Source organism: Pan troglodytes, chromosome 2, assembly GCF_028858775.2.
Source record: "Pan troglodytes isolate AG18354 chromosome 2, NHGRI_mPanTro3-v2.0_pri, whole genome shotgun sequence".
Lineage (NCBI taxonomy): Eukaryota > Metazoa > Chordata > Mammalia > Primates > Hominidae > Pan > Pan troglodytes.
Window position 1 is genome coordinate 124,331,331 of NC_086015.1, and position 27,288 is coordinate 124,358,618.

Genomic DNA, 27,288 nt, shown 5'->3' on the forward strand with positions numbered 1-27,288 from the left:
GATGTCCTTTCCCAGTGTATGTTTTCATTGACTTTATTAAGTATCAGTTGGGTGTAGACATGTGGCTTTATTTCCGGGTTCTCGATTCTGTTCTATTGAGATATGTGTCTATTTTTATATCAATATCATGCTGTTTGGGTTACTGTAGCTTTGTAGTGTAATGTGAGGCTGGGCAATGTTATGTCTTCAGCTTTGTTCTTTCTGCTTAAGATTGCTTTGGCTATTCTGGCACTTTTGTTGGTTCCATATGAATTTTAAGATTTTTTCTAATTCTGTGAAAAATGACATTAGTATTTTGATAGAAATTGCATTGAATCTGTAGATTGCTTTGGGAAGTATTGTCATTTTAATGAATCTAGATCAATTTAGGGAAAGTTGCCATCTTAACAATATTGAGTCTTGAACATCTTCATTTATTTTGGTCTTTAATTTCTCTTTGTAATATTTTATAGCTTTCAGTGAACAGGTCTTAAAACATCTTTTGTTAAACTTATTCCAAAGTATTTCTTGATGCTGTTTTAAATGAATTTTTCTTAATATATAATTGGTCTTTGCTAGTAGATAGAATTACAATTTATTTAAAAATTGGGGGCTGGGCATGGTGGCTCACAACTGTAATCCAGCACTTTGGGCGGCTGAGGTGGGCAGATCACTTGAGGTCAGGAGTTTGAGACCAGCGTAGCCAACATGGTGAAATCCCATCTCTACTAAAACTGCAAAGATTAGCTGGGCACGGTTGTGGGCTCCTGTAATCCCACTTACTTGGGAAGCTGAGGCAGGAGAATCACTTGAACCCAGGAGGCAGAGGTTGCAGTGAGCTGATATTGAGCCACTGTACTCCAGCCTGGGCAACACGAGTGAGACTCCATCTTAAAAAAAAATTGATTTTGCATTCTACAACCTTATTATTTGTTTCAGTAATATTTTATGGCTTTCTTATGGTTTTCCTATATAAATTTGATGTTTTCTGCAAACAGAGTTGTCTTCCTTTCCAGCCTGCATGCTTTTTATTTTTCTCACCTTAATGCACTTGATAGTACTTCTAGTATCTAGCATGATAGTAAATAGAAATAATGATAGATGATTCTTGCTTTATTCATTATCCTAGGTAGAAAGTATTGTTCCTCTTGCTGTTAAGAATAATGTACAAATTTTCCTTAAATGCACTTAATCAGATTGAGGAAGTTCACTTTTCCTAGTTTACTGGGAGATTTTATTAAGAAAGCATCTTAAACTTTGTCAAATGCTTTTTCTGTATCTATCAAAATGATTGGTTTTGTTTTCAGTTGATAGGATGACTTACATTGATTGATTTTTTAAATGTTCAACCAACATTGCATTCCTGGCATAAATCCCACTGGTTATATTATATAATTCTTTAAAAAATTTTTAAAATATATATTTTTTAGAGATGAGGTCTTTCTCTGTCACCCAGGCTTGAGTTCAGTGGCATGGTCATAGCTCACTAAAGCCTCAAACTCCTGGGCTCAGGCAATCCTCCCACCTAAGCCTGCTGAGTAGCTGGGACTACCAGCACACATTATCATGCACAGCTAATTTTTCAAAAATCTTATCTGTAGAGATGGGGGTCTCACTATGTTGGCCAGGCTTGTCTTGAACTCCTGGCTTCAAGCAATCATTCTGCTTTGGCTTCCGAAAGTATTGGGATTCCAGAAGTGAGCCACCACACCTGGTTTGTTTTTTTCTGTCTTTTTCTTTCTTTTTTTTTTTTTTTGAAAGGCTCTACTCTGTCATCCAGACGGGAGTGCAGAGGTGTGATTATAGCTCACTATAACCTTAAACTTCTGGACTTAAGCAATCTTCTTGCCTCACCGTCCTTACTATCTGGGATCACAGGTATGTGCCACTGAACCCAGCTAATTTTATTATCTTTTAAAGTTTTGTAGAGATGAGATCTTGCTATGTTGCCCAGGCTGGTCTTGAAATCCTGGCCTCAAATCATCCTCCTGCCTTGGCCTTATGAAGCACTATAGTCTTTTTATATGTTGTTGTATTAAATTTGCCAACATTTTTTATCGGTATTTTTTGAATCTATATTCATGAGAGATATTAGTCTGAAGTTTTCTTGTTTTATGATATCGTTTGTCATGATTTGGTATTAGAGTAAAGGTATTTTTATAGAATGAGTCAGAAAATCTTTCTTCCTCTCAATTTTTCTGCGGGAATTTTATAGAATTGGCATTATTTTTTCCTCTAAATGTGTCATAGATTTTATTTTATAAGTAATGGTATCTTGACCTGGAGTTTTCTTAGAGGAAATAATTTTAATTAGAATTCAGTTTCATTAATTTGTATAGTGCTGTTAAATTTCCTACTTCTCCTTGTGTAATTTATGTCTTTCTGGGAATTTGTCCATTTCATTTAGATTGTCAAATTTATTGGCATAATTTTTTAAATAATATTTGTTTGTTGTCTTTTTAATTTCTAAAGTTTTTATGGTAATATTCCTTTCCTTATAAAAGGAAATGTGTGTACTTTCTTTTTACCTTGATCACTCTGGCGGAAGGTTTATTAATTTCATTGAATTTTTCAAACTAGGTTTTGGTTTCACTTTTTTTAAATTGTTAATCTGTTTCTATTTTATTGATTTATCTGATCATCTTTATTCTCCTTTTTTCTGGTTTTGAAATTAATTTGCTCTTCTTTTTCTACCTTCTTAAGATGAAAACTTACATAATTTAAGATCTTTTTCTTTGCTAATATAGGTAATAAAAGCTCTAAATTTTTCTCAAAGTGCTGCTTTAGCTGCATCTCACACCTTTGATATATTTTTATTAGTTTATTAAATTATCTACTGTTTTTTTATCAATGCTTATTTAGTAGTTTATAATTTAATTTTCAAACATTTGGAGGGTTTTCTGGATGTTATTAATTTCAAATTCAATTATGGTCAGAAACTATACTCTTTATGATTTCAATACTTTTAAATGCTTTGATGCTTGTTTTATAGTTCGAAATATTTTATCTCTTAGTAATTGTTTCTTTTATATTTCAAAAGTATATTTATTCTGCTTTTTTTGGGTTGTGTGTTTTATAAATGCCAATTGGGACAAGTTGGTTGATAGCCTTTTACTTATGTCTTCTTCATTTTTACTGATTTTGTCTTATATTAGTTATCGAGAAAGGGGTGCTAAAAACTCGAACTATAATTGTGAATTCATCTGTTTCTCTTTGTGGTTCTATCAATTTTGTATTATGTATTTTAAGCTCTGTAATTAGGTGTATAATTTAGGATTTTTATGTTTTTTTAATAATTTAACCCATTTATTATTATGAAGTGACCACCTTTAACCCCGGTAATGTTCTGTATTCTGAAATCAACTTTACTGTATATTAATATATCTTTCCACCTTTATCTTAATTAATGTTAGCATGTTGTATAATTTTCTATGTTTTAACTTTTAACCTATTTGTATATATTAACCTATTTGTATATATTTAAAGGAGGTTTCTGTACAAAGCATATACTTAGGTCTGCATTTTTGTCTTTTCTGACAGTCACTGCATTTTAAATGGGGTGTTTACACTGTTTGCATTTAGTGTGGTATTGGTATGGCTGGGTATAAATCTACCATCTTGCTCTTTGTTTTCTATTTATCTTACTAGTTCTTAGCTCCCCCCAACAATATTCTGCGTTATTTTTTGTTAAACTTTTTAATGATTTCATTTTGTCTCCTTCGTTGGCTAATTAGCTGTAATCTTCTTGCTGATTGCCTTATGGTTTACATTAATAGTGTGCAGCTGTACCTTATATAAATTTACCTTCAATTAATGTTATACTACTTTATGAATGGTATAATAGTAAAGTTTCTATTTCCCCTCCTATTGGCCTTTGTGTTACTGTTAATATCACTTTACTTCTACATACGTTATAAACCACAAATGTACTATTATTATTTTTGCTTTAAACAGTAAATTATTTTTTAAAGATAACTTGTATTTTATATTTACCCATATATTTATCATTTTAAATGTTCTTTTTTGCTTTTTGTATATCCAGATACTATTTGATATCATTTCCCTTTTGCCTGAAGACCCTCTTTCACATTCCTTTTAGTGCAGGTCTTTTCATGATGAATTATTTCAGTTTTATGTGTCTGAAAAGTGCCTTCATTTCAGTTTCATTTTTGAAGAAAACTTAATTTTGGTCATTATTTAAAAAAATTTTTATCTCTTCTCTCCCTCCTCTTTCTCTTTTTTATTACTCAAATTACAACTAATTAGGCCATTTGACGTTGACCCACAGTTCAATGGTGTGCTGTTCTTTCTCTACCCCTCAGTTATTTTTTTCTCTGTGTTATATTTTGGGTAGTTTTTATTGACATATTTTCAAGTTCACTAATCCTCAATGTATTTTTTAAAAAAAATCTCTAGATATTCTATTTGAGATAGATAGGTAGATAGATGGATGGATAGATAGATCTATCTTCTGTATATCTACTTAACATGCTCAATCTCCTCTCTACCTTCTTCAACATATGCAGTGTAGTATAATAAATGTTTTACTATCTCTGTCTATTATTTCTATCCTGTTTTATTTCTGGGTCTCTTTCTATTGATATTTCTCCTTGTTACAAGTTATATTTTTTTACTTCTCTGCAGTGAATGCCACACCTCTTGAATTTTACGTTTTTGAGTGCTAAAGGTTTTCGTATTTCTATAATTATCTTTGATCTTTGTTTAGTATGCAGTTAAGCTATGTGGAACAGTTTGATCCTTTTTGTAACCTGGTTTTAAGTATTGCTAAGCAGAACCAGAGCAGTCTTTATCTTAGGGAGGAATTTTTCCTCATACTGAGGTAATATTCTCTGAGTACTTTGCATGTGAATTCTGAGGGTTTGCACTTTTGTTGGTGGGAACATGAAAAATTCTTGCCTCAACATAAACTTTATTTTTGGTTTGTTTTCTTGATTTATTCTTCAAGAAGGATGCTTTTTCTTCTTGGTTTGTTCTTTCCTCAGTCTCAGATAGTTTCTTCAAACTTATTCCTTCCTTAGTACTTAGCTAAAGATTTGAGGAAGACCCTTCTGCAAATCTCTAGAGCTCTTTTTGTGTGTCACATTTTCTTCTTTGCTACTCAACCCTATGAACTCTAGTTGTCCCTGGCCTCCCTAGACTGTTAATTCTGTCTCCTCATTCAGTAGGCCTGCTAGATTTTATCTGGGTTCCCCTTCCTTGTGCTGGAGCCTTGAAATTCTCTCTAGGCAGTAAACTGGGGCTATCATAAGCCTCGCCTTATATATTTTCTCTCTTTCAGGGATCATTGTCATTTCCTACCTGATATGCAGTGTCTTAAAATTTGTTACATACATTTTGTACAGATTTTTAATTGTTTTAGGTGGTGAATAAATCTGGCCCACATTCCTCATTATGACCATAAGTGGAGACTCTCATCTAATTTGTATCTTTATGCAAGCAAACAAATGATAAGTAAATATACATATATATCAGATCATTTGGTATAGAATATGTAAGTAAATTTTGTTATATGGTGTTTTCTCATTCTTTTTTTTTTTTACCTTCATTCCTCCTCCTTCCTTTTTTTTTCCTCTCTCTTACTTATATGTTATGTAGCATATGTAGATGACTTGTTACCATTTATTTTCCAGTTTTCTTGTTTTTTTACCTTATCATGTTTTTCTGTGTAGATGTTTTACACTTTTATTTAGTCAGATATATCAATCTATTTCTTTATGATCTCTGAGTTTTAAATTATGCTTAGAAGATTTTTTATATGTCAAGATTATCAACATATTTACCTGTGTCTTTTAAAACTCATCTTATGATTTAATTATATGAAGTTATTGACTCACTTTGAATTTATTGTAGTGAAAATAGTGTTTAATCAATTAAAAAATCTTAAATGAGGTGTATCTAGATTCCCAATTCTTGTTTAACTTCATGGAAAAAGCTGCCATCTTTCAAATTCCTTATTGTCATTCTTTTTTTCAAATTGTTGGAGTATTAAACATCTGAGGTATACAATTTAATTTACATCTACTAAGAGTAAGATTTTTCAACTATTTATAAAAATAAGGGAAACTAAATAGCAAAACATCTGTTGATCAATAAGTTAGTTTCTTTGCTCATTAATATTGGTGCTAATTAAAATGTTAGAATCCTTGACTTTTATTATATTAGACTCGGGAGACCTGGTGTTGATTGCTATTGCCAACATGAAAGTGGTGCAGCTGTCCTACAGCTCCAATTTTTGATCAATGAGGTAAGGATTATTTTTTGACTACTTAAATCACACACTCCCCCACTGCACAGTGAATCAGTTAATGTAATCTTTTAAATACTGTGATTCTAAGTGCTTAAATATATATGCATGCAATATTACTTCTGATTATATTTTTCACAAAAGACTGTACTCCTGTATTGGTTAATTTATTAAATTTTAAAGAAAAAAGATTGTATATGCCATATTCTGTTATTGTTACTATATAGCATAATTTAGTTTAATTATTTAAATTAAGAAAAAATCCTAATGTCTTTTGATTGCTTCACTGGCCATTAATTTTTTTTCTATACACTCACTTCCCACCAACTTAAATTTTGTAATTAAGGCCTAACTTCATATTTTATCTTTATCTTCCCTGAAATGATCCTTTTGCTTATATACGTATGGGCCCTTTTATCTGTATATATCTCCAAATACATTTGTTGGAATAGATATGCATTTGTAGTTATTTTTGTGTCCATAGTTATTATGGAAATTAGCTTTCCACTGTATCTACATTTTTATAAAATTATGGTGATGAGGAACTCTCTAAAAACAAAATATGTATTTATGAAGCTCAGAGAGGTTGCAGATATTCCATTAGTAGAAGGCTACTTTAGGCTTTCTTAAATCAGATTTTTATAGTGGAAATTAGAGTCTTCTAGAGCTTCTTTTATATTAAGTGAGCCAGTCAATGCAAAAATGCTTTAAAAGTTTGTGCCATGCCAAATGCAGGCACTTAGAAGATTGAACTCAGTGTCTCGGAAAAAAATGTTTGGTTATTTTCTCATGGCATGACAATGATCTTTCATTCAGTGTCTGCATATATTTGCATATATCTATATCTGTTTATCTTCCTAAGAACTTACAATTATAAGTGTGGGTAAAATGTCTCATAGAACTTCATATCAGAGGTAACCCAAGGCAAGAAAGATATTGGCAAATGTTCACTTTTCACTTCTCTTGGCTCAAAGTCTTTCTCAGAGGACTATGAGATCCTCTTTATTGACAAACGTAGCATATTTCACCATGTAGGCACACTTGCTATGGGGTACTGAAATGAGAAAGGAAGGTAAAGAAAACATTTGAAAAATATTTCATTGTAATAACTGCTCATTATTATCTAGAATGTCAGGCTTCTCGAGGTCTCAGTGATACTCTGTAGTTCCTTGTTGAGGGATCTCAGCTTTTTGCCTTCTGCATGGATGTATACTTACAGGCATAATTTGTTTCCATGTGATTTGTACTGGGTCTGATCCTTTGAGATTTGTCTTCCAGGTCCTAAGTTTGCCCCTGTGGTACATAACTAAGAATAAATAAAGACAAGCCTTCAACCTCCTTGCCTTGTTCACATCATTTATCCTGAACTACTCGCCCTATGTACCTCACACAAAGCTTCTGTATCTTTTCCCAAACTTCCCAGTTTCTGACCTGACTGGTTTTTCTATTCTTAGTTTTAAGCATTTTCACAGATCTTTATAGTGCTTTTGGTAGGTTCACTTTGTTTTTATAAATGAACCCAGACACTGTGGTGTTGTGCTTACTTTCATGTGTCTGTCTCTGTTGGTGCTGTTATGCTTAGTGGTACCGTTCACTTCCCTCCGATGATAAGTCACATCTCAGTTTTATCACAGAATTAAGAATACTGGCAGGGCGCGGTGGCTCACGCCTGTAATCCTAGCACTTTGGGAAGTTAAGGTGGGTGGATCACGAGGTCAAGAGATCAAGACCATCCTGGCCAACATGGTGAAACCCCGTCTCTACTAAAATTACAAAAATTAGTTGGACGTGGTTGCACACACCTGTAGTCCCAGCTACTCAGGAGGCTGAGGCAGAAGAATTGCCTGAACCTGGGAGGCAGAGGTTGCAGTGAGCTAAGATCGCACCACTGCACTCCAGCCTGGCAACAGAGCGAGACTCCATCTCAAAAACAAACAAACAAACAAACAAACAAACAAAAAAAGAATACTGAATTCCTCACTAGAATTATTTAGGTATTACTGTAAGATATTATTGAATATATGCTACTTTAATAACATTGCCTTTGGCATGTTGTATCTTCTGTATAGCATGTAACTATCTCTTGTAGAGAATGTTTTATTGTTGTTACATATCATGTTCTATCCTCACCCCATCTCAGGTGAACTTCCACGGCTCTCTGAGAAATGAGACCAGTATACTGTATTCAAAAAAATCAAGTGTAACTCATCAAATGCTTCCAAGGAATCCTAATAAATTTCTCGTTTGTTTATAGGAAGCATAAGTACAGTATACAAATAAAACAGGCAAACAAACACAAAAATTCTCAAGGCTTATATATAGAATACCTCCTATTTCATTGAAGGAAATTATCTGAGTTCATGTTAAGATGTATATATCAATATATACATCTTTGAACATGTATGTATGTAATTAGATATAAATATGCAAATCATACAAATTTGTAAATATTTTCTTGGATATGATCTTTGATTATGTTTCTATTTTTATAAAGCCATTCCTCTCTGAGACTAAAATCACAGGTACCAAATATAAAGAGACCTATCATAGGATACATGAGCATTTTTTTGGCTTAGAAATTATTATAGAAGGGCATTTAGATTCCTATCTTCTCTCTTCTAATTCCTAAAGAAGAAATAAATGCTAGCAATTTCAATATTGTTCTTCCTAGCATCTAAATGGGATATCTGTGATTGATACTGTAAACTATGAGAGATTACTTCTAACAAAGTACTTTGGAAAATATAAAAAGCCTTTTAGGTATCTCTGGACAACCAAGGTTCTGAAAGATCACTCTTAGAGAACACATTTAATGCTCTGGATTTAGGATCTGTGAATGGGTAAGCATCGACATTTTCAGCTGGTTAGCTGTCATTATGGTAAAAGTTCTAACATTTTAAAATGATCTGATTTAACCCAGTCAAATAAATAGTTTAAGCATATATACAAAGTCATACAAACAGTTATTATCTGTCCACATGCTTTCTGCCACATTAAGAGGTAGAAAATATCCTATTGTATGCGAAATAGGATTCATTTGTATTTGGTGGTGCTGTATAAAAGGAATCTTAGTATAATTTTATAGTTATACTAAATTCTAGTTGGAGAAATGTTTTCTTTTATTATGGATATTTCCTTTATAATTGATGAAGCTTCTTGGACTATAAGAAGCAAATTAAATTATACCAAATATACGTTTTAGGAAGATATACACTTTCCAAATATACAGAAAATTCTTGCAAAGGAGAATTTTTATATGACCTGTATTCAATTTTGTAAGACTGCATTGAATATTTTCTTCTCTGTAAGCCTATATAGTATATGTGTAAACAGTAGAAACAAAAACCATCCCTAAACTATTTTTTCCCAAAGAAAAACCTTTAATGGCCATAACAGTGCTATAATAATTAATCCTCTCTATTGGTAAATAAATATTCCTTAAGCTAGTCTCCCTGACCGTTGAAATGCAGTGGGTCAGTTGCCTCTTCTACTTTCAGCATTCTTACCCTTCCTGATTGAAGTTTATGCACCTATCCTTCCTTATATTTCTGAGATAACAAAAGTACCTCTTCAGGTAGTAAACATTGAGTAAATTAGCTTGTTTGTGATTAAAAAAACCCTAAATTAAGTAAATCACACACTTACTTTATCTTCTTTTTGTTCTAGGGTGCCTTGGTCAGTGCAAGTTCAGATGATACACTTCATTTGTGGAACCTTAGACAAAAAAGGCCAGCCATACTCCATTCTCTTAAATTTAACCGGGAACGGTAAGAACCTATGAATTAAACAATTTCTTAATGTACAACAAAATTATTTCCTGAGCAAGTTTTTGTTAACTTGACAGGCTTTTTTCCTCATAATCTCAACAGCTAGAAATAATTTAATGTTTATGCTTACTTTCATAGTGTTTTCTTTTTTGTAGAAAATGCGTAATTGATATAGATCCAGTCACCTACTAATGCAGTGTTTATTAGCTTAAGGAGCTTTTGGGCTGAGATTATGGGGTTTTCTATGTGTTGACTCATATTATCTTCAAAGAGAGATAATTTGACTTCCTTTCTTCCTATTAATATTTACAGGCCTTTTATTTCTTTCTCTTGCATGATTGCTCTGCCTAGGACTTCCAGTCTATGTTGACTAGGAATGGTGAGAGAGGGCATCCTTGTCTTGTTTTGGTTTTCAAGGGGAATGCTTCCAGGTTTTGCCCATTCAGTATGATGTTGGCTGTGAGTTTGTCATAGATGGCTCTTCTTATTTTGAAATATGTTCCTTTAATGTCTAGTTTGTTGAGGGGTTTTAACATGAAGGACATCGAATTGTACCAGAAGACTTTTCTGCATCTATTGAGATAGTCATGTGGTTTTTGTTTTCAGTTCTGTTTATGTAGTAGATCGCATTTATGTATTTGTGATTATTGAACCAACCTTGCATCCTGGGATAAAGCCTGCTTGAGTGCGGTTGATTAGCTTTTTCACGTGCTGCAGGATTCAGTTTGCTAGTATTTTGTTGAGAATTTTTACATCTGTGTTCATCAAGGATATTGGCCTGAAGATTTTTTTGTTGTATTTCTGCCAGGTTTTGGTATCAGGATGAAGCTGGCCTCATAGAATCAGTTGGAGAGGAGTTCCTCCTCCTCAATTTTTTGGAGTAATTTCAGTTAGAATGGTACAAGCTATTCTTTATGCATCTGGTGGAATTTGGCTGTGAATCATTCTTGTCCTGGGTCCTTTATGGTTGGTAGGCTTTTTATTACTGATTTAATTTTGGAACTCTTTATTGGTCTGTCCAGGGATTCAATTTCTCCCTGGCTCAATCTTGGGAGTTTGTATGTTTCCAGGAATGTATTCATTTATTTTAGGTTTTCTAGTCTATGTGCATAGAGGTGTTCATAGCAGTCTCTGAGGGTTTTTTATATTTCTGTGGGGTTGGTGGTAATGTCTTTTTGGCATTTATGATTGTTTATTTGGATCTTCTCTCTTTTTCTCTTTATTAGCCTAGCTAGTGGTCTATCATATTTCTTATGTCAAAAAACCAACTCTTGTACTCATTGATCTTTTGTATGTTTTTTTTGCCTCTTAGTTTCCTTCATTTCAGCTCTGATTTTAGTTATTTCTTGTCTTTTGCTAGCTTTGGGTTTGTTTTGTATTGTTTCTCTAGTTCCTCTAGGTGTAATGTTAGGTTGCTAATTTGAGATTTTATGAATTTTTGATGTGGACCTTTAGCACTATAAACTTTCCTCTTAGCACTACTTTAGCTGTGTCCTAGAGATTCTGGTATGTTTTCTTGGTTCTCAGTAGTTCGAGAGAATTTCTTGATGTGTGCCATAATTTCATTGTTTACCCAAAAGTCATTCAGGACCAGGTTGTTTAATTTCCATCCAATTGTATGGTTTTGAGCGATTTTCTTAGTATTGATTTTTATTTTTATTGCATTATGGCCTGAGAGTGTGGTTGGTATGGTTTCATTTTTTTAAGATTTTCTGAGGATTGTTTTATGTCCAATTGTGTGGTTGATTTTAGAGTATGTGCTATGTACAGATAAGAAAATGGTATATTCTGTTCCTTTTGGGTAGGGCATTTTGTAGATGTCTAATAGTTCCATTTGGTGAAGTGTTAAGTTTAGATCCTGAAAATCTTTGTTAATTTTCTGACTGGATGGTCTATCTAAAAACTGTCAGTAGGGTGTTGAAGTCTCCCACTATTATTGTGTGGGAATCTAAGTCTCTTTGTAGGTCTCTAAGAACTCGCTTTATGAATCTGGGTACTCCTGTGTTGGGTGCATATATATTTAGGATAGTTAGGCATTCTTGTTGAATTGAACCCTTTACCATTACATAATGTCCTTCCTTGTCTTTTTTGATCTTTGTTAGCTTAAAGTATGTTTTGTCTGAAATAGCAACCCCTGCTTTTTTCTGACTGCCATTTGCTTGGTAGATTTTCCTCTATCCCTTTACTTTGAGCCTATGGGTGTCATTACATGTGAGATGGGTCTCTTGAAGACAGCATACCATTCAGTCCTGCTTCTTTATACAGCTTGCCACTGTGTGCCTTTTAATTGGAGCATTTAGCCAATTTACATTCAAGTTTAATATTTATGTGTGTGGATTTGATCCTTTCATCATGTTTCTAGCTGGCTATTGTGCATACTTGTTTGTGTGGTTGCTTTATAGGGTCAACAGTTTGTATACTTAAGTGTCTTTCTGTAGTAGCTTATAACAGTCTTTGCTTTCCATATTTAGCACTCTTTTCAGGACCTCTTGTAAGGCAGGTCTGGTGGTCATAAATTCCCTTAGCATTTGCTTATTGGGAAAGGATCTAATTTCTCCTAGGTTTATGAAGCTTAGTTTGGCTGGATATGAAATTCTTGCTTGGAAATTGTTTTATTTAATAAGGCTGAATATAGACCCCCAATTTCTTCTGGCTTGTAAGGTGTCTATTGAAAGGTCCTCTGTTAGCCTGATGGGGTTTCCTTTGTAGGTGACATGCCCCTTCTCTCCAGTTGCCTTTCACTTTTTCCTTTTTCTTTCAGCCTTGGAGAATCTAATTATGTGTCTTGGCCGTGGTCTTTTTGTGTAGTATCTCACGCTGGTTCTCTGCATTTCCTGAATTTGTATTTTGGCCTCTCTAGTGAGGCTGGGGACGTTTTCATGGGTGATATTCTGAAATATACTTTCCAAGTTGCTTGCTCTCTCCTTATCTCTTGCAGGGATACTAATGAATTGGAGATTTGGTCTCTTTACATAATCCTTTATTTTTTGAGCGTTTTGTTCATTTTCTTTCTCTGACTGAGTTAGTTCAGAGAACCAGTCATTGAGCTCTCAGATTCTTTCCTGAACTTGGTCTATTCTTCTGTTAATACTTGCAATTACATTGTGAAATTCTTGTAGTGTGTTTTCCACTCTATCAGATCAGTTTGAGTCTTTTTTTTTTTTTAAGACAGAGTCTTGCTCTATTGCCCAGGCTGGAGTGCAGTGGCACAATCTTGGCTCACTGCAACCTCCACCTCCCTGGTTTGAGTGATTATCCTGCCTCAGCCTCCTGAGTAGCTGGGACTACAGGTGCTGGGAGCCCAGGTCAAGAGGCACTGCCCAGTGAAGAGTAGTGGAGGCATGTGGACAAGTCTGGCTGCTTTTCCATAAAGTGGCTGTGTTGTGCTAGAGGTTTGTATCGGTCCCCAACCACTATACGTCCTCTCAATCCCAAGGGCAACAGGAGCAAGGGCTGCAGGGCAGCAAAAATGGTGGCCTGCTTGCTCCTTCTGTGAGCTCTGTTCCAGAAAAGCACAGAGCTGCTACTAGCCTGAGAGCCTAGGTAGGGGGTGGCTAGAGACCCGGGTAGGGAGACACTGCCCAGAGAACCATAGCAGGGTTGGGGACCCATGTAGAAAACAGTCTGCTGCTTTTCTGTAAGGTGGCTGCACTGTGCTAGGGGTTTATGGTAGTCCCTAATCACTGTGTACCCTCCTGATCTTGAGGGCATCAGTGGGGAAGGTTGTAGGGCAACAAACCTGGTGGCCTGCCTTTCCCACTGAGAGCTCTGTCCCAGGGAAGTGGAGAGCTGGTAGTGGCCTAAGAGTCCAGTGTGGGGTGGTTGAGGTTCTAGGTCAGGAGGCCTTGCTCAGTGAGAAGTAGCAGGGGTGGGGGCTCCTGTGGAAAACAATCTGGCTACTTTTCCTTAAGGTGGCTGCCTTTTACTGAGTGTCTACGATTGCCCCTAATCACTGTGTACACTCCCTAGCCTGAGGGCAAACAGGAGGGAGGGTTGTGGTTGTGTTCTGCCTCTCCCTCTAGGAGCTTGTCCCAGAAAAGCACAGAGCTGCTCCTGATCCGAGAATTCTGGTAGGGCTGTGGTGGTCTCACTAGTGTCCCAGGCCCGTGGGTCTTATCCTGCAAGGTGCTGCAGAGACAAGGCCTGTAGCACCTTGCAGGATAAGGTCTACTGGGCCTGGTTACTCTTCAGCCGCATGGATTCAGCCCCTTTCCTGGAGACGTGAGGGAGCCTGGCCTCCTCCATTGCTAGAGCTGCATATGCTGGTGTTGAGGTGCCTGGGGATCCAGCACTCCTGGGAGTCTCTGAGTACCTGAGTGATGGCTCTGCCAAGACTCCACATAACTCTTTGCATGTTTGTCTGGAAGCCCTGGTTGCAGGGATGATGAGAAATCTCCTGATCCTGAGTCCAAGGATGCAAAGGTCCATGACAGAAGTGTGAATCCCTGGGGACTCTCACTCACTCACTGTTCCCTGTAATGCGAGGACTCCTCTGGCTCCATGCCACTTCTGGGTGGGCAATTGTCCTGTCTTGCTCTTCTCTGTTCACTGTGGGTGATGCTGTTTCCCTGATAAATCCGCATGTTTCCACCTGGATGTTCTGGTTGAAGAGCTAGTGTCCATTCACCACTGTTTCTTCTCTCCATGAGAGTGGTGCTTATTACCCACTTCTACTCAGCTATCTCACCCCAAATCTCTAAACTTAGTCTTTTTTTTTTTTTTTAAGAGGAAAGGAATTTATATTTTAGACATTTGTTGAAACTAGATAGGACTTATTTCTTTAGTCCTAATTCTGGTTATTTTAGTTTAAAATAAGTAACGTAGCAGAAATTTCGAGGATATCAAAAAACTTTAAGATCAGTAAAGAGTTGTTCAGAAGAGAGTGGGGGCCAATATTCAACATTCTTAAAGAAAAGAATTTTCAACCCAGAATTTCATATCCAGCCAAACTAAGCTTCATAAATGAAGGAGAAATAAAATACTTTACAGACAAGCAAATGCTGAGAGATTTTGTCACCACCAGGCCTGCCCTAAAAGAGCTCCTGAAGGAAGCACTAAACATGGAAAGAAACAACCGGTACCAGCCACTGCAAAAACATGCCAAAATGTAAAGACCATCAAGGCTAGGAAGAAACTGCATCAACTAACGAGCAAAATAACCACCTAACATCATAATGACAGGACCAAATACACACATAACAATATTAACTTTCAGTGTAAATGGACTAAATGCTCCAATTAAAAGACACAGACTGGCAAATTGGATAAAGAGTCAAGACCTATCAGTGTGCTGTATTCAGGAAACCCATCTCATGTGCAGAGACACACATAGGCTCAAAATAAAGGGATGGAGGAAGATCTACCAAGCAAATGGAAAACAAAAAAAAGCAGGGGTTGCAATCCTAGTCTCTGATAAAACAGACTTTAAACCAACAAAGATCAAAAGAGAAAAAGAAGGCCATTACATAATGGTAAAGGGATCAATTCAACAAGAAGAGCTAACTATCCTAAATATATATGCATCCAATACAGGAGCACCCAGATTCATAAAGGAAGTCCTGAGTGACCTACAAAGAGACTTAGACTCCCACACAATAATAATGGGAGACTTTAACACCCCACTGTCAACATTAGACAGATCAACGAGACAGAAAGTTAACAAGGATACCCAGGAATTGTACTCAGCTCTGCACCAAGCAGACCTAATAGACATCTACAGAACTCTCCACCCCAAATCAACAGAATATACATTTTTTTTCAGCAGCACACCACACCTATTCCAAAATTGACCACATAGTTGGAAGTAAAGCACTCCTCAGCAAATGTAAAAGAACAGAAATTATAACAAACTGTCTCTCAGACAACAGTGCAATGAAACTAGAAGTCAGGACTAAGAAACTCACTCAAAACCGCTCAACTACATGGAAACTGAACAACCTGCTCCTGAATGACTACTGGGTACATGACGAAAAGAAGGCAGAAATAAAGATGTTCTTTGAAACCAACGAAAACAAAGACACAACATACCAGAATCTCTGGGACATATTCAAAGCAGTGTGTAGAGGGAAATTTATAGCACTAAATGCCCACAAGAGAAAGCAGGAAAGATCCAAAATTGACACCCTAACATCACAATTAAGAGAACTAGAGAAGCAAGAGCAAACACATTCAAAAGCTAGCAGAAGACAAGAAATAACTAAAATCAGAGCCGAACTGAAGGAAATAGAGACACAAAAAAACCCTTCAAAAAATTAATGAAGCCAGGAGCTGGTTTTTTGAAAAGATCAACAAAATTGATAGACTGCTAGCAAGACTAGTAAAGAAGAAAAGAGAGAAGAATCAAATAGATGCAATAAAAAATGATAAAGGGGATATCACCACCAATTCCACAGAAATACAAACTACCATCAGAGAATATTACAAACACCTCTACGCAAATAAACTAGAAAATCTAGAAGAAATGGATAAATTCCTGGACACATACACCCTCCCAAGACTAAACCAGGAAGACGTTGAATATCTGAATAGACCAAAAACAGGCTCTGAAATTGTGGCAATAATCAATAGCTTACCAACCAAAAAAAGTCCAGGACCAGATGGATTCACAGCCGAATTCTACCCGAGGTACAAGGAGGAGCTGGTACCATTCCTTCTGAAACTATTCCAATCAATAGAAAAAGAGGAATCCTCCCTAACTCATTTTATGAGGCCAGCATCATCCTGGCATCCAGGCTTTGATACCAAAGCCTGGCAGAGACATAACCAAAAAAGAGAATTTAAGACCAATATCCCTGATGAACATCGATGCAAAAATCCTCAATAAAATACTGGCAAATCAAATCCAGCAGCATATTAAAAAGCTTCTCCACCATGATCAAGTGGGCTTCATCCCTGGGATGGAAGGCTGGTTCAATATACGCAAATCAATAAATGTAATCCAGCATATAAAGAGAACCAAAGGCAAAAACCACATGATTATCTCAATAGATGCATAAAAGGCCTTTGACAAAATTCAACAACCCTTCATGCTAAAAACTCTCAATAAATTAGGTATTGATGGGACATATCTGAAAATAATAAGAGCTATCTATGACAAACCCACAGTCAATATCATATTGAATGGGCAAAAACTGGAAGCATTCCCTTTGAAAACTGGCACAAGACAGGGATGCCCTCTCTCACCACTCCTATTCAACATAGTATTGGAAGTTCTGGCCAGGGCAATTAGGCAGGAGAAGGAAATAAAGGGTATTCAATTAGGAAAAGAGGAAGTCAAATTGTCCCTGTTTGTAGATGACGATTGTGTATCTAGAAAACCCCATTGTCTCAGCCCAAAATCTCCTTAAGCTGATAAGCAACTTCAGCAAAGTCTCAGGATGCAAAATCAATGTACAAAAATCACAAGCATTCTTATATACAAATAACAGACAAACAGAGAGCCAAATCATGAGTGAACTCCCATTCACAATTGCTTCAAAGAGAATAAAATACCTAGGAATCCAACTTACAGGGACGTGAAGGACCTCTTTAAGGAGAACTACAAACCACTGCTCAAGGAAATAGAGGATACAAACAAATGGAAGAACATTCCATGCTCATGGGTAGGAAGAATCAATATCATGAAAATGGCCATATTGCCCAAGATAATTTATAGATTCAATGCCATCCCCATCAAACTACCAATGACTTTCTTCACAGAATTGGAAAAAACTACTTTAAAGTTCATATGGAGCCAAAAAAATCCCCCATTGCCAAGTCAATCCTAAGCCAAAAGAACAAAGTCGGAGGGATCACACTCCCTGATTTCAAACTATGCTACAAGGCTACAGTAACCAAAACAGCATGGTACTGGTACCAAAACAGAGATATAGATCAATGGAACAGAACAGAGCCCTCAGAAATAATGCCGCATATCTACAACTATCTGATCTTTGCCAAACCTGACAAAAACAAGAAATGCGGAAAGGATTCCCTATTTAATAAATGGTGCTGGGAAAACTGGCTAGACATGTGTAGAAAGCTGAATTTGGATCCCTTACACCTTATACAAAAATTAATTCAAGATGGATTAAAGACTTACATGTGAGACCTAAAACCATAAAAACCCTAGAAGAAAACCTAGGCAATACCATTCAGGACATAGGCATGGGCAAGGACTTCATGTCTAAAGCACCAAAAGCAATGGCAACAAAAGCCAAAATTGACAAATGGGATCTAATTAAACTAAAGAGCTTCTGCACAGCAAAAGAAACTACCATCAGAGTGAACAGGCAACCTACAAAATGGGAGACAATTTTCGCAACCTACTCATCTGACAAAGGGCTAATATCCAGAATCTACAATGAACTCAAACAAATTTACAAGAAAAAAACCAAGCAACCCCATCAAAAAGTGGGCAAAGGATATGAACAGACACTTCTCAAAAGAAGACATTTATGCAGCCAAAAGACACATGAAAAAATGCTCATCATCACTGGCCATCAGAGAAATGCAAATCAAAACCACAATGAGATACCATCTCACACCAGTTAGAATGGCAATCATTAAAAAGTCAGGAAACAACAGGTGCTGGAGAGGATGTGGAGAAATAGGAACACTTTTACATGGTTGGTGGGACTGTAATCTAGTTCAACCATTGTGGAAGTCAGTGTGGCGATTCCTCAGGGATCTAGAACTAGAAATACCATTTGACCCAGCCATCCCATTACTGGGTATATACCCAAAGGATTATAAATCATGCTGCTATAAAGACACATGTGCACGAATGTTTATTGCGGCACTATTCACAATAGCAAAGACTTGGAACCAACCCAAATGTCCAACAACGATAGACTGGATGAAGAAAATGTGGCACATATACACCATGGAATACTATGCAGCCATAAAAAATGAAGAGTTCATGTCCTTTGTAGGGACATGGATTAAACTGGAAACCATCATCTCAGCAAACTATCACAAGGACAAGAAAGCAAACACCGCATGTTCTCACTCACAGGTGGGAATTGAACAATGAGAACACATGGACACAGGAAGGGGAACATCACACTCCAGGGCCTGTTGTGGGGTGGGCGGAGGGGTGAGTGATAGCATTAGGAGATATACCTAATGGTAAATGACGAGTTAATGGGTGCAGCACACCAACATGGCATATGTATACATATGTCACAAACCTGCACATTGTGCACATGTGCCGTAAAACTTATAGTATAATAATAATAATAAAATTTTAAAAAGAGTTGTTTTACTGTTTCTTTTTCTTTACCAGTAAAATATTACCTATTTAGATCACCATATTGATTTTATCTTTCTCTCTGTTTGTAAGATTTTTCTTCTAATACTTTGAATAGATCTGACTGTATAGTTTTATGTGGATGGACAGAGTGTTTTTATTTCCCCTCACAATTGGAATGTTGAAGGCAATGTTCTGGCCCCTTTTATGGACTTTTTGGGAGGAAGAATTGATTAGTGGCGATGATTTCCAATTGTGATTTTATTATCTCAACTGAGTTAGATTAATTGGTAGAAACATAAAAGAGCAAGCTGACAGATTTAAGTTTTAATCACAGGAAGTTTGAAAATGTTTTAATGCTTACATTAAAGATAAATGTGATATTTATCTCTTAAGAAAGATACATACATATTGTCATGTAACATGAGAATATTCATTATGATCATAACTTATTGGAGGAGATAAAATTATCTATCAAAGTATGGTGAATGGGAGGTTCAGGTCCTGTAGGAGAATTTAACCAAGCATCTTTTGGGACATTCTCCAAAACATCTGATATTAGCCGTTTAATTCTGTAAATTTTCTAAGTACTCTTATGTTTATGCTAAATGTGTTTCAGTTTATAAATTTATACTATAAATTTTAGCTTATTTTATTAGGGCACCTACAGTCTTTAGTCTTACAATTTTTGAAGGCAGAATCCAGCCTTAGATTGTTAAGTAATAGGCTTTCATTATTATTATTACTATTATTGGAGTATTATTATTGAAGACAGGGTCCTGCTCTGTCTCCCAGGCTGGAGTGCAGTGGTGTGATCCTAGCTCACTGCAGCCTCAAACTCCTGGGCTCAAGCAATCCTCCCGCCTCAGCCTCCTTAGTGCTGGGACTATGGGCGTGTGCTACCACGCCCAGCTATTTCTTTTTTTTAAAGTAGAGATGGTTTCTTACTATGCTTTTTTTGAGACAGGGTCTCACTCTGTCACCTAAGCTGGAGTACAGTAGCATCAGCTTGGCTCACACAACCTTGAATTCCTGGGCTACAGCAGTCCTTCCACCTTAGCCTCCTGAGGTGTGCACTATGATGCCTGACTAATGTTATTTATTTATTTATTTATTTATTTATTTTTGTAGAGACAGATTCTCTCCATGTTGCCCAGGCTGGTTTCAAATTCCTGGGCTCAAGCAATCCTCCCACCTTAGCCTCCCAAAGTGCTGGGATTAGAGGCATGAGCCACTGTGCTTGGCCTGGGGTCTCACTGTGTTGCCTAGGCTAGACTTGAACTACTGGGCTCAAGCTATCCTCCTGCCTTGGCCTTACAAAGTATTAGGATTACAAGTATGAACCTTTGCATCTGGTAAGGCTTATATATTAAAGCCTTTCTGGTGGATGATCCTTGGACTTCTTACAAATACGATTTTAAACCTAAATAAGGAAGAAAAAAATGTCTTGATTTTTGTAATGCATGATCTGAGTAATGAATAAAATAAAACATTCATATTTTAGGCATAGCAGTCCTTGCTATCACAATCATAAATTTATGGAATACTGGAGAAAGCACAGAGTTGTTTTATATGGCTTTTGAGTGAAATTCAAATGTAGGCTACGATATACAGACCCTTAAATTATCTGTACTTATTATGTATATTTAATTTTTCTTACTCTAGTGTTCTGCTACTTACTATCAGAGAATTTCTGAAAACTATTAACTAAACTGGAAGGAAGCAATATTTTGTTGAAAACTCCATAATTTATGAAATCTCTGGCAAACTGGATCCATCTGAATTGGCTTTTGCAGACCCAATTTATAACCCACATTAAAAATATTATTTTATAAAGGCAATTTGAACTGGCTTTGATTCTTTTCAAAGTGTTGCATAACTAATATATTTACTGGGTTTGACATTCAAAAGGTACAACAGTATATACAATAAAGGATCTTTCTTCTATTCCTGTGCCCTGGACACTTACTTACTTCCCCTCAGCAGAGCTAAACAGTGTAATTAATTTGTTGTTTCTTTATAGACGTTCATTAAATACATATATAAGCAAATATAATATGTAACATAATTTTCTTTCTTATATGTACATAAGCCAAATAGAAAACCATATATTTTTACATATATCATATATAGAGAGAATATCATATTTTTTTGTTAAACAAATTAGCAAGACCTTTAAACAAATTAGCAAGGTCTTTATAATATATTATAAAGAGGGAAAAAAGCGACACAAAATATACATATATATTTATATATATTTTATTACACACAATATATTGTTAAACAAATTAGCAAGATCTTTAGAATATATTATAAAGAAGGAAGAAAGCAAGACAGAAAACTGCATAACATGCTACATAACAATGAAAATAAATAAACTACCGTTAAATGCAACATGGATGAAACTCATAAATACAGTGCTGAGCAAAAGAAGCCGAAAGCAAACTACATATATATTATTCCATTTTTGTATGTGTCAAAAAACAGGCAAAATTAATGCTACATGTTAATGTAGCATGTTATACAGTTTTGTGTCTTGCTTTTTTCCCTCTATAGTATATTCTAAAGGATCACTCTTTATATAGACTTTCCCTATTTCTTTGTTTGTTTGTAAATTTTACTGAATCATCAGGAAACTGTTTAAATCTTAAGTGTACACCTTGAAATAACTTTGCCGTTGTGTGACAAACACCTAAATCAAGATACAGAAAATTACTAGATTCATAGAAACTCCCCTATGTTACCTTCCAGTCACTTACCCCCAGGTATCCTAATTTCCATCTCTATAGATTAATTTTGCCTGTTTTTGACACATATAAAAATGGAATAATATATATATAGTTCTTTGCTTTTGGATCCCTTTGCTCAGCACTGTATTTATGAATTCCATCCATGTGGCATTTAGCTGTAGTTTATTTTCATTGTTATGTACTATTCTATTTAATGGATATTCTGCAATTTGATTAACCATTCTATTTTAGTTCTCTTTCTTAAACTTAACTTTTGCATTTCTATTTTTTATAACATTTCTTTAGAAAATATATCAATAATTTGGTATAATAATAAAAATTTTAAAATTCTTTTTATATCTCTTTTTTTCTATCTCTCATTCTCTCTCTCTCACTCTCTCTATCTTCCAAATACATACTATAGCCTGACTCTTCATATTGTTTTCTGTCTCCCAAGTAGCATAACACCTTGCTCTTTTATTTATGTTTTTTGTTGTTGTTGTTTTTTTTTAAATTTTTTATTATACTTAAAGTTTTGGGATACATGTGCAGAAAGTGCAGGTTTGTTACATAGGTATACAAGTGCCATGGTGGTTTGCTGCACTCATCAATCCGTCATCTACATTAGGTATTTCTAGTAATGCTATCCCTCCCCTACACCCCCATCACCCAACAGGACCAGTGTGTGATGTTCCCCTCCCTGTGTCCATGTGTTCTCATTGTTCGCCTCCCACTTATGAGTGAGAATATGCGGTGTTTGGTTTTCTGTTCTTGTGTTAGTTTGCTGAGAATCGTGGTTTCCAGCTTCATCCATGTCCCTGCAAAAGACATGAACTAATCCTTTTCTATGGCTGCATAGTATTCCATGGTGTACATGTGCCACATTTACTTTATCCAGTCTATCACTGATGGGCATTTGGGTTGGTTGCAAGTCTTTGCTACTGTGAACAGTGCTGCAATAAGCATGCATGTGCATGTGTCTTTATAGTAGAATAATTTCTAATCCTTTGGGTATATACCCAGTAATGGGATGGCTGGGTCAAATGGTATTTCTGATTCTAGATCCTTGAAGAATCGCCACACTCTCTTCCACAATGGCTGAACTAATTTACACTCCCACCAACAGTGTAGAAGTGTTCCTATTTCTCCAAATCCTCTCCAGCATCTGTTGTTTCCTGACTTTTTAATTATAGCCATTCTAACTGGTGTGAGATGGTATCTCATTGTGGTTTTGATTTGCATTTCTCTAATGACCAGTGATGATGAGCTGTTTTTCATATGTTTGTTGGCTACATAAATGTCTTCTTTTGAGGAGTGTCTGTTCATATCCTTTGCCCACTTTTTTATGGGGTTGTTTTTTTCTTGTAAATTTGTTTAAGTTCTTTGTAGATTCTGGATATTAGCCTTTGTCAAATGGATAGATTGCAAAAAATGTTCTCCCATTCTGTGGGTTGCCTGTTCACTCTGATGATAGTTTCTTTTGCTGTGCAGAATCTCTTTAGTTTAATTAGATCCCATTTGTCAATTTTGCCTTTTGTTGCCATTGCTTTTGGTGTTTTAGTCATGAAGTCTTTGTCCATGCCTATGTCCTGAATGGTATTGCCTAGATTTTCTTCTAGAGTTTTTATGATTTTAGGTCTTACGTTTAAGTCTTCAATCCATCTTGAGTTAATCTTTGTATAAGGTGTAAGGAAGGGGTCCAGTTTCAGTTTTCAGGATGTGGCTAGCCAGTTTTCCCAACACCATTTATTAAATAGAGAATCCTTTCCTTATTGCTTGTTTTAGTCAGGTTTGTCAAAGATCAGATAGTTGTAGATGTGTGGTGTTATTTCTGAGGCCTCTGTTGTGTTCCATTGGTCTGTATATCTGTTTTGTTACCAGTACCATGGTGTTTTCATTACTGTAGCCTTGTAGTATAGTTTGAAGTCAGGTAGCATGGTGCCTCCAGCTTTGTTCTTTTTGCTTAGGATTGTCTTGGCTATGTGGGTTCTTTTTTGGTTCTATATGAAATTTAAAGTAGTTTTTTTTCTAATTCTGTGAAGAATGTCAGTGGTAGCTTGATGGGGATAGCATTGAATCTACAAATTACTTTGGTCAGTATGGCCATTTTCACCATACTGATTCTTCCTATCCATGAGCATGGAATGTTTTTCCGTTTGTTTGTGTCCTCTCTTATTTCCTTGAGCAGTGGTTTGTAGCTCTCCTCGAAGAGGTCCTTCACATCCCTTGTAAGCTGTATTCCTACGTATTTTATTCTGTTAGTAGCAATGGTGAATGGGAGTTCACTCATGATTTGGCTGTTTGTCTATTATTGGTGTCTAGGAATGCTTGTAATTTTTGCACATTGATTTTGTATTCTGAGACTTTGCTTAAGTTGCTTATCAGCTTAAGGAGATTTGGGGCTGAGACTATGGGGTTTTCTAAATATATAATCATGTCATCTGCAAACAAAGACAATTTGATTTCCTCTCTTCCTATTTGAATACCCTATATTTCTTTTGCTTGCCTGATTGCCCTGGTTAGAACTTCCAATACTATGTTGAATAGGAGTGGTGAGAGAGGGCATCCTTGTCTTATGCTAGTTTTGAAAGGGAATGCTTCCAGTTTTTGCCCATTCAGTATGATATTGGCTGTGGGTTTGTCATAAATAGCTCTTATTATTTTGAGATACGTTCCATCAGTACCTAGTTTATTGAGTGTTTTTAGCATGAAATGGTGTTGAATTTTGTCAAAGGCCTTTTCTGCATCTTTTGAGATAATCATGTGGTTTCTGTCATTTGTTCTGTTTATGTGATGGATTATGTTTATTGATTTGCATATGTTGAACCAGCCTTGCTTCCCAGGGATGAAGCTGACTTGATTGTGGTGGATAAGCTTTTTGATGTGCTGCTGGACTTGGTTTGTCAGTATTTTATTGAAGATTTTCACATCGATATTCATCAGGGATATTGGCCTGAAATTTTCCTTGTTTGTTGTGTCTCTGCCAGATTTTGGTGTCAGGATGAAGCTGGCCTCATAAAATGAGTTAGGGAGGAGTCCCTCTTTTTCTATTGTTTGGAATAGTTTCAGAAGGAATGATACCAGCTCCTCTTTGTACCTCTGGTAGAATTCAGCTGTGAATCTGTCTTGTTCTGGACTGTTTTTGGTTGTTAGGCTATTAATTACTGCCTCAATTTCAGAATTTGTTATTGGTCTATTCAGGGATTCGACTTCTTCCTAGTTTAGACTTGGGAGGTTATATGTGTTCAGGAATTTATCCATTTCTTCCAGATTTTCTAGTTTATTTCCATAGAGGTGTTTATAGTATTCTCTGATGGTAGTTTGTATTTCTGTGGGATCAATGGTGATATCCACTTTATCATTTTTTTACTGCATCTATTTGATTCTTTTCTCTTCTTCTTTATTAGTCTGGCTAGCGGTCTATCTATTTTGTTGATCTTTTCAAAAAACCAGCTCCTGGATTTATTGATTTTTTTAAAGGGTTTTTCGTGTCTCTATCTCCTTCAGTTCTGCTCTGATCTTAGTTATTTCTTGTCTTCTGCTACCTTTTGAATATGTTTGCTCTTGCTTTTTTAGTTCTTTTAATTGTGATGTTAGGGTATTCATTTTAGATCTTTCCCACATTCTCCTGTGGGCATTTAATGCTATAAATTTCCATCTAAACACTGCTTTAGCTGTGTCCCAGAGATTCTGGTACGTTGAGTCTTTGTTCTCATTGGTTTCAAAAAACATCTTTATTTCTGCCTTAATTTTGTTATTTACCCAGTAGTCATTCAGGAGCATGTTGTTCAGTTTCCATGCAGTTGTGTGGTTTTGAGTGAGTTTCTTAACCCCGAGTTCTAATTTGATTGCACTGTGGTCTGAGAGACTGTTCATTATGATTTCTGTTCTTTTGCATTTGCTGAGGAGTGTTTTACTTCCAGTTATGTGGCCAATTTTAGAATAAGTATGATGTGGTGCTGAGGTGAAAGCATATTCTCTTGATTTGGGGTGGAGAGTTCTGTAGATGTCTATTAGGTCCACTTGGTTGAGAGCTGATATCAAGTCCTGAACATCCTTGTTAATTTTTTGTCTTGTTGATCTAATATTGACAGTGGGGTGTTAAAGTCTCTCACTATTATTGTGTGGGAGTCTAATTCTCTTTGTAGGTCTCTAAGAACTTGCCTAGTGAATCCAGGTGCTCCTGTATGTGGTGCAGATATATTTAGGATAGTTAGCTCTTCTTGTTGCATTGTTCCCTTTACTATTATGTAATGCCCTTCTTTGTCTCTGTTGATCTTTGTTGGTTTAAAGTCTGTTTTATCAGAGACAGGGATTGCAACCCCTGCTTTATTTTGCTTTCCATTTGCTTGGTAAATGTTCCTCCATCCCTTTATTTTGAGCCTATGTGTGTCTTTGCACATGAGATGGGTCTCCTGAATACAACACTCTGATGGGTCTTGACTATTTATCCAGTTTGCCAGTCTGTGTCTTTTAATTGGGGCATTTAGCCTGTTTACAATTAAGGCTAATATTGTTATGTGTGAATTTGATCCTGTCATTATGAAGCTAGCTGGTTATTTTTCCTGTTAGTTGATATAGTTTCTTCGTAGAGTCGATGGTCTTTACAATTTGGTATGTTTTTGCAGGTGCTGGTACCAGTTGTTCCTGTTCATGTTTAGTGCTTCCTTCAGGAGCTCTTGAAAGGCAAAGCCGCCAGGAAGCTTTTGTAAGGCAGGCCTGGTGGTAACAAAATCTCTCAGCATTTGCTTGTCTGTAAAGGATTTTATTTCCCTTTGCTTATGAAGCTTAGTTTGGCTGGATATGAAATTATGGGTTGAAAATTCTTCTCTTTAAAAATGTTGAATATTTTCCCCCCACTTTCTTCTGGCTGGTAGGGTTTCTGCAGAGAGATCTGCTGTTAGTCTGATGGGCTTCCCTTTGTGGCTAACCTGACCTTTCTCAGTGGCTGAGAAATATGTGGCTAACCTGACCTTTCTCAGTGGCTGAAGGAAAAATGTTAAACATTTTTTCCTTCATTTCAACCTTGGTGAATCTGATGATTATGTGTCTTGGGATTGCTTTTCTCAAGGAGTATCTTTGTGGTATTCTGTGTATTTCCTGAATTTGAATGTTGGCCTGGGCCTGTCTTGCTAGGTTGGGGAAGTTCTCCTGGATAACATACTGAAGAGTGTTTTCCAACTTTCTTCCATTCTCCCCATCACTTTCAGATACACCAATTAAACATAGGTTAGGTCTTTTCACATAGTCCCATATTTCTTGGAGGTTTTGTTCATTCCTTTTCATTCTTTTTTTCTAATCTTGTCTTCATGCTGTATT

General features: G+C 36.0%; 1 protein-coding gene across 4 annotated transcripts in view; it reads left to right on the plus strand.

The window, feature by feature from the left end:
• STXBP5L (syntaxin binding protein 5L) overlaps positions 1-27,288 on the plus strand; it is a 507,599-nt gene that overhangs the window by 125,530 nt on the left and 354,781 nt on the right. For all 4 annotated transcript variants that reach the window (XM_516678.8, XM_024355609.3, XM_024355610.3 and 1 more), the window contains exons 4-5: positions 6,163-6,244; positions 9,911-10,011. In XM_516678.8, coding sequence (XP_516678.3) covers positions 6,163-6,244; positions 9,911-10,011 — 183 coding nt within the window. The remainder of the gene's footprint in view (positions 1-6,162; positions 6,245-9,910; positions 10,012-27,288) is intronic.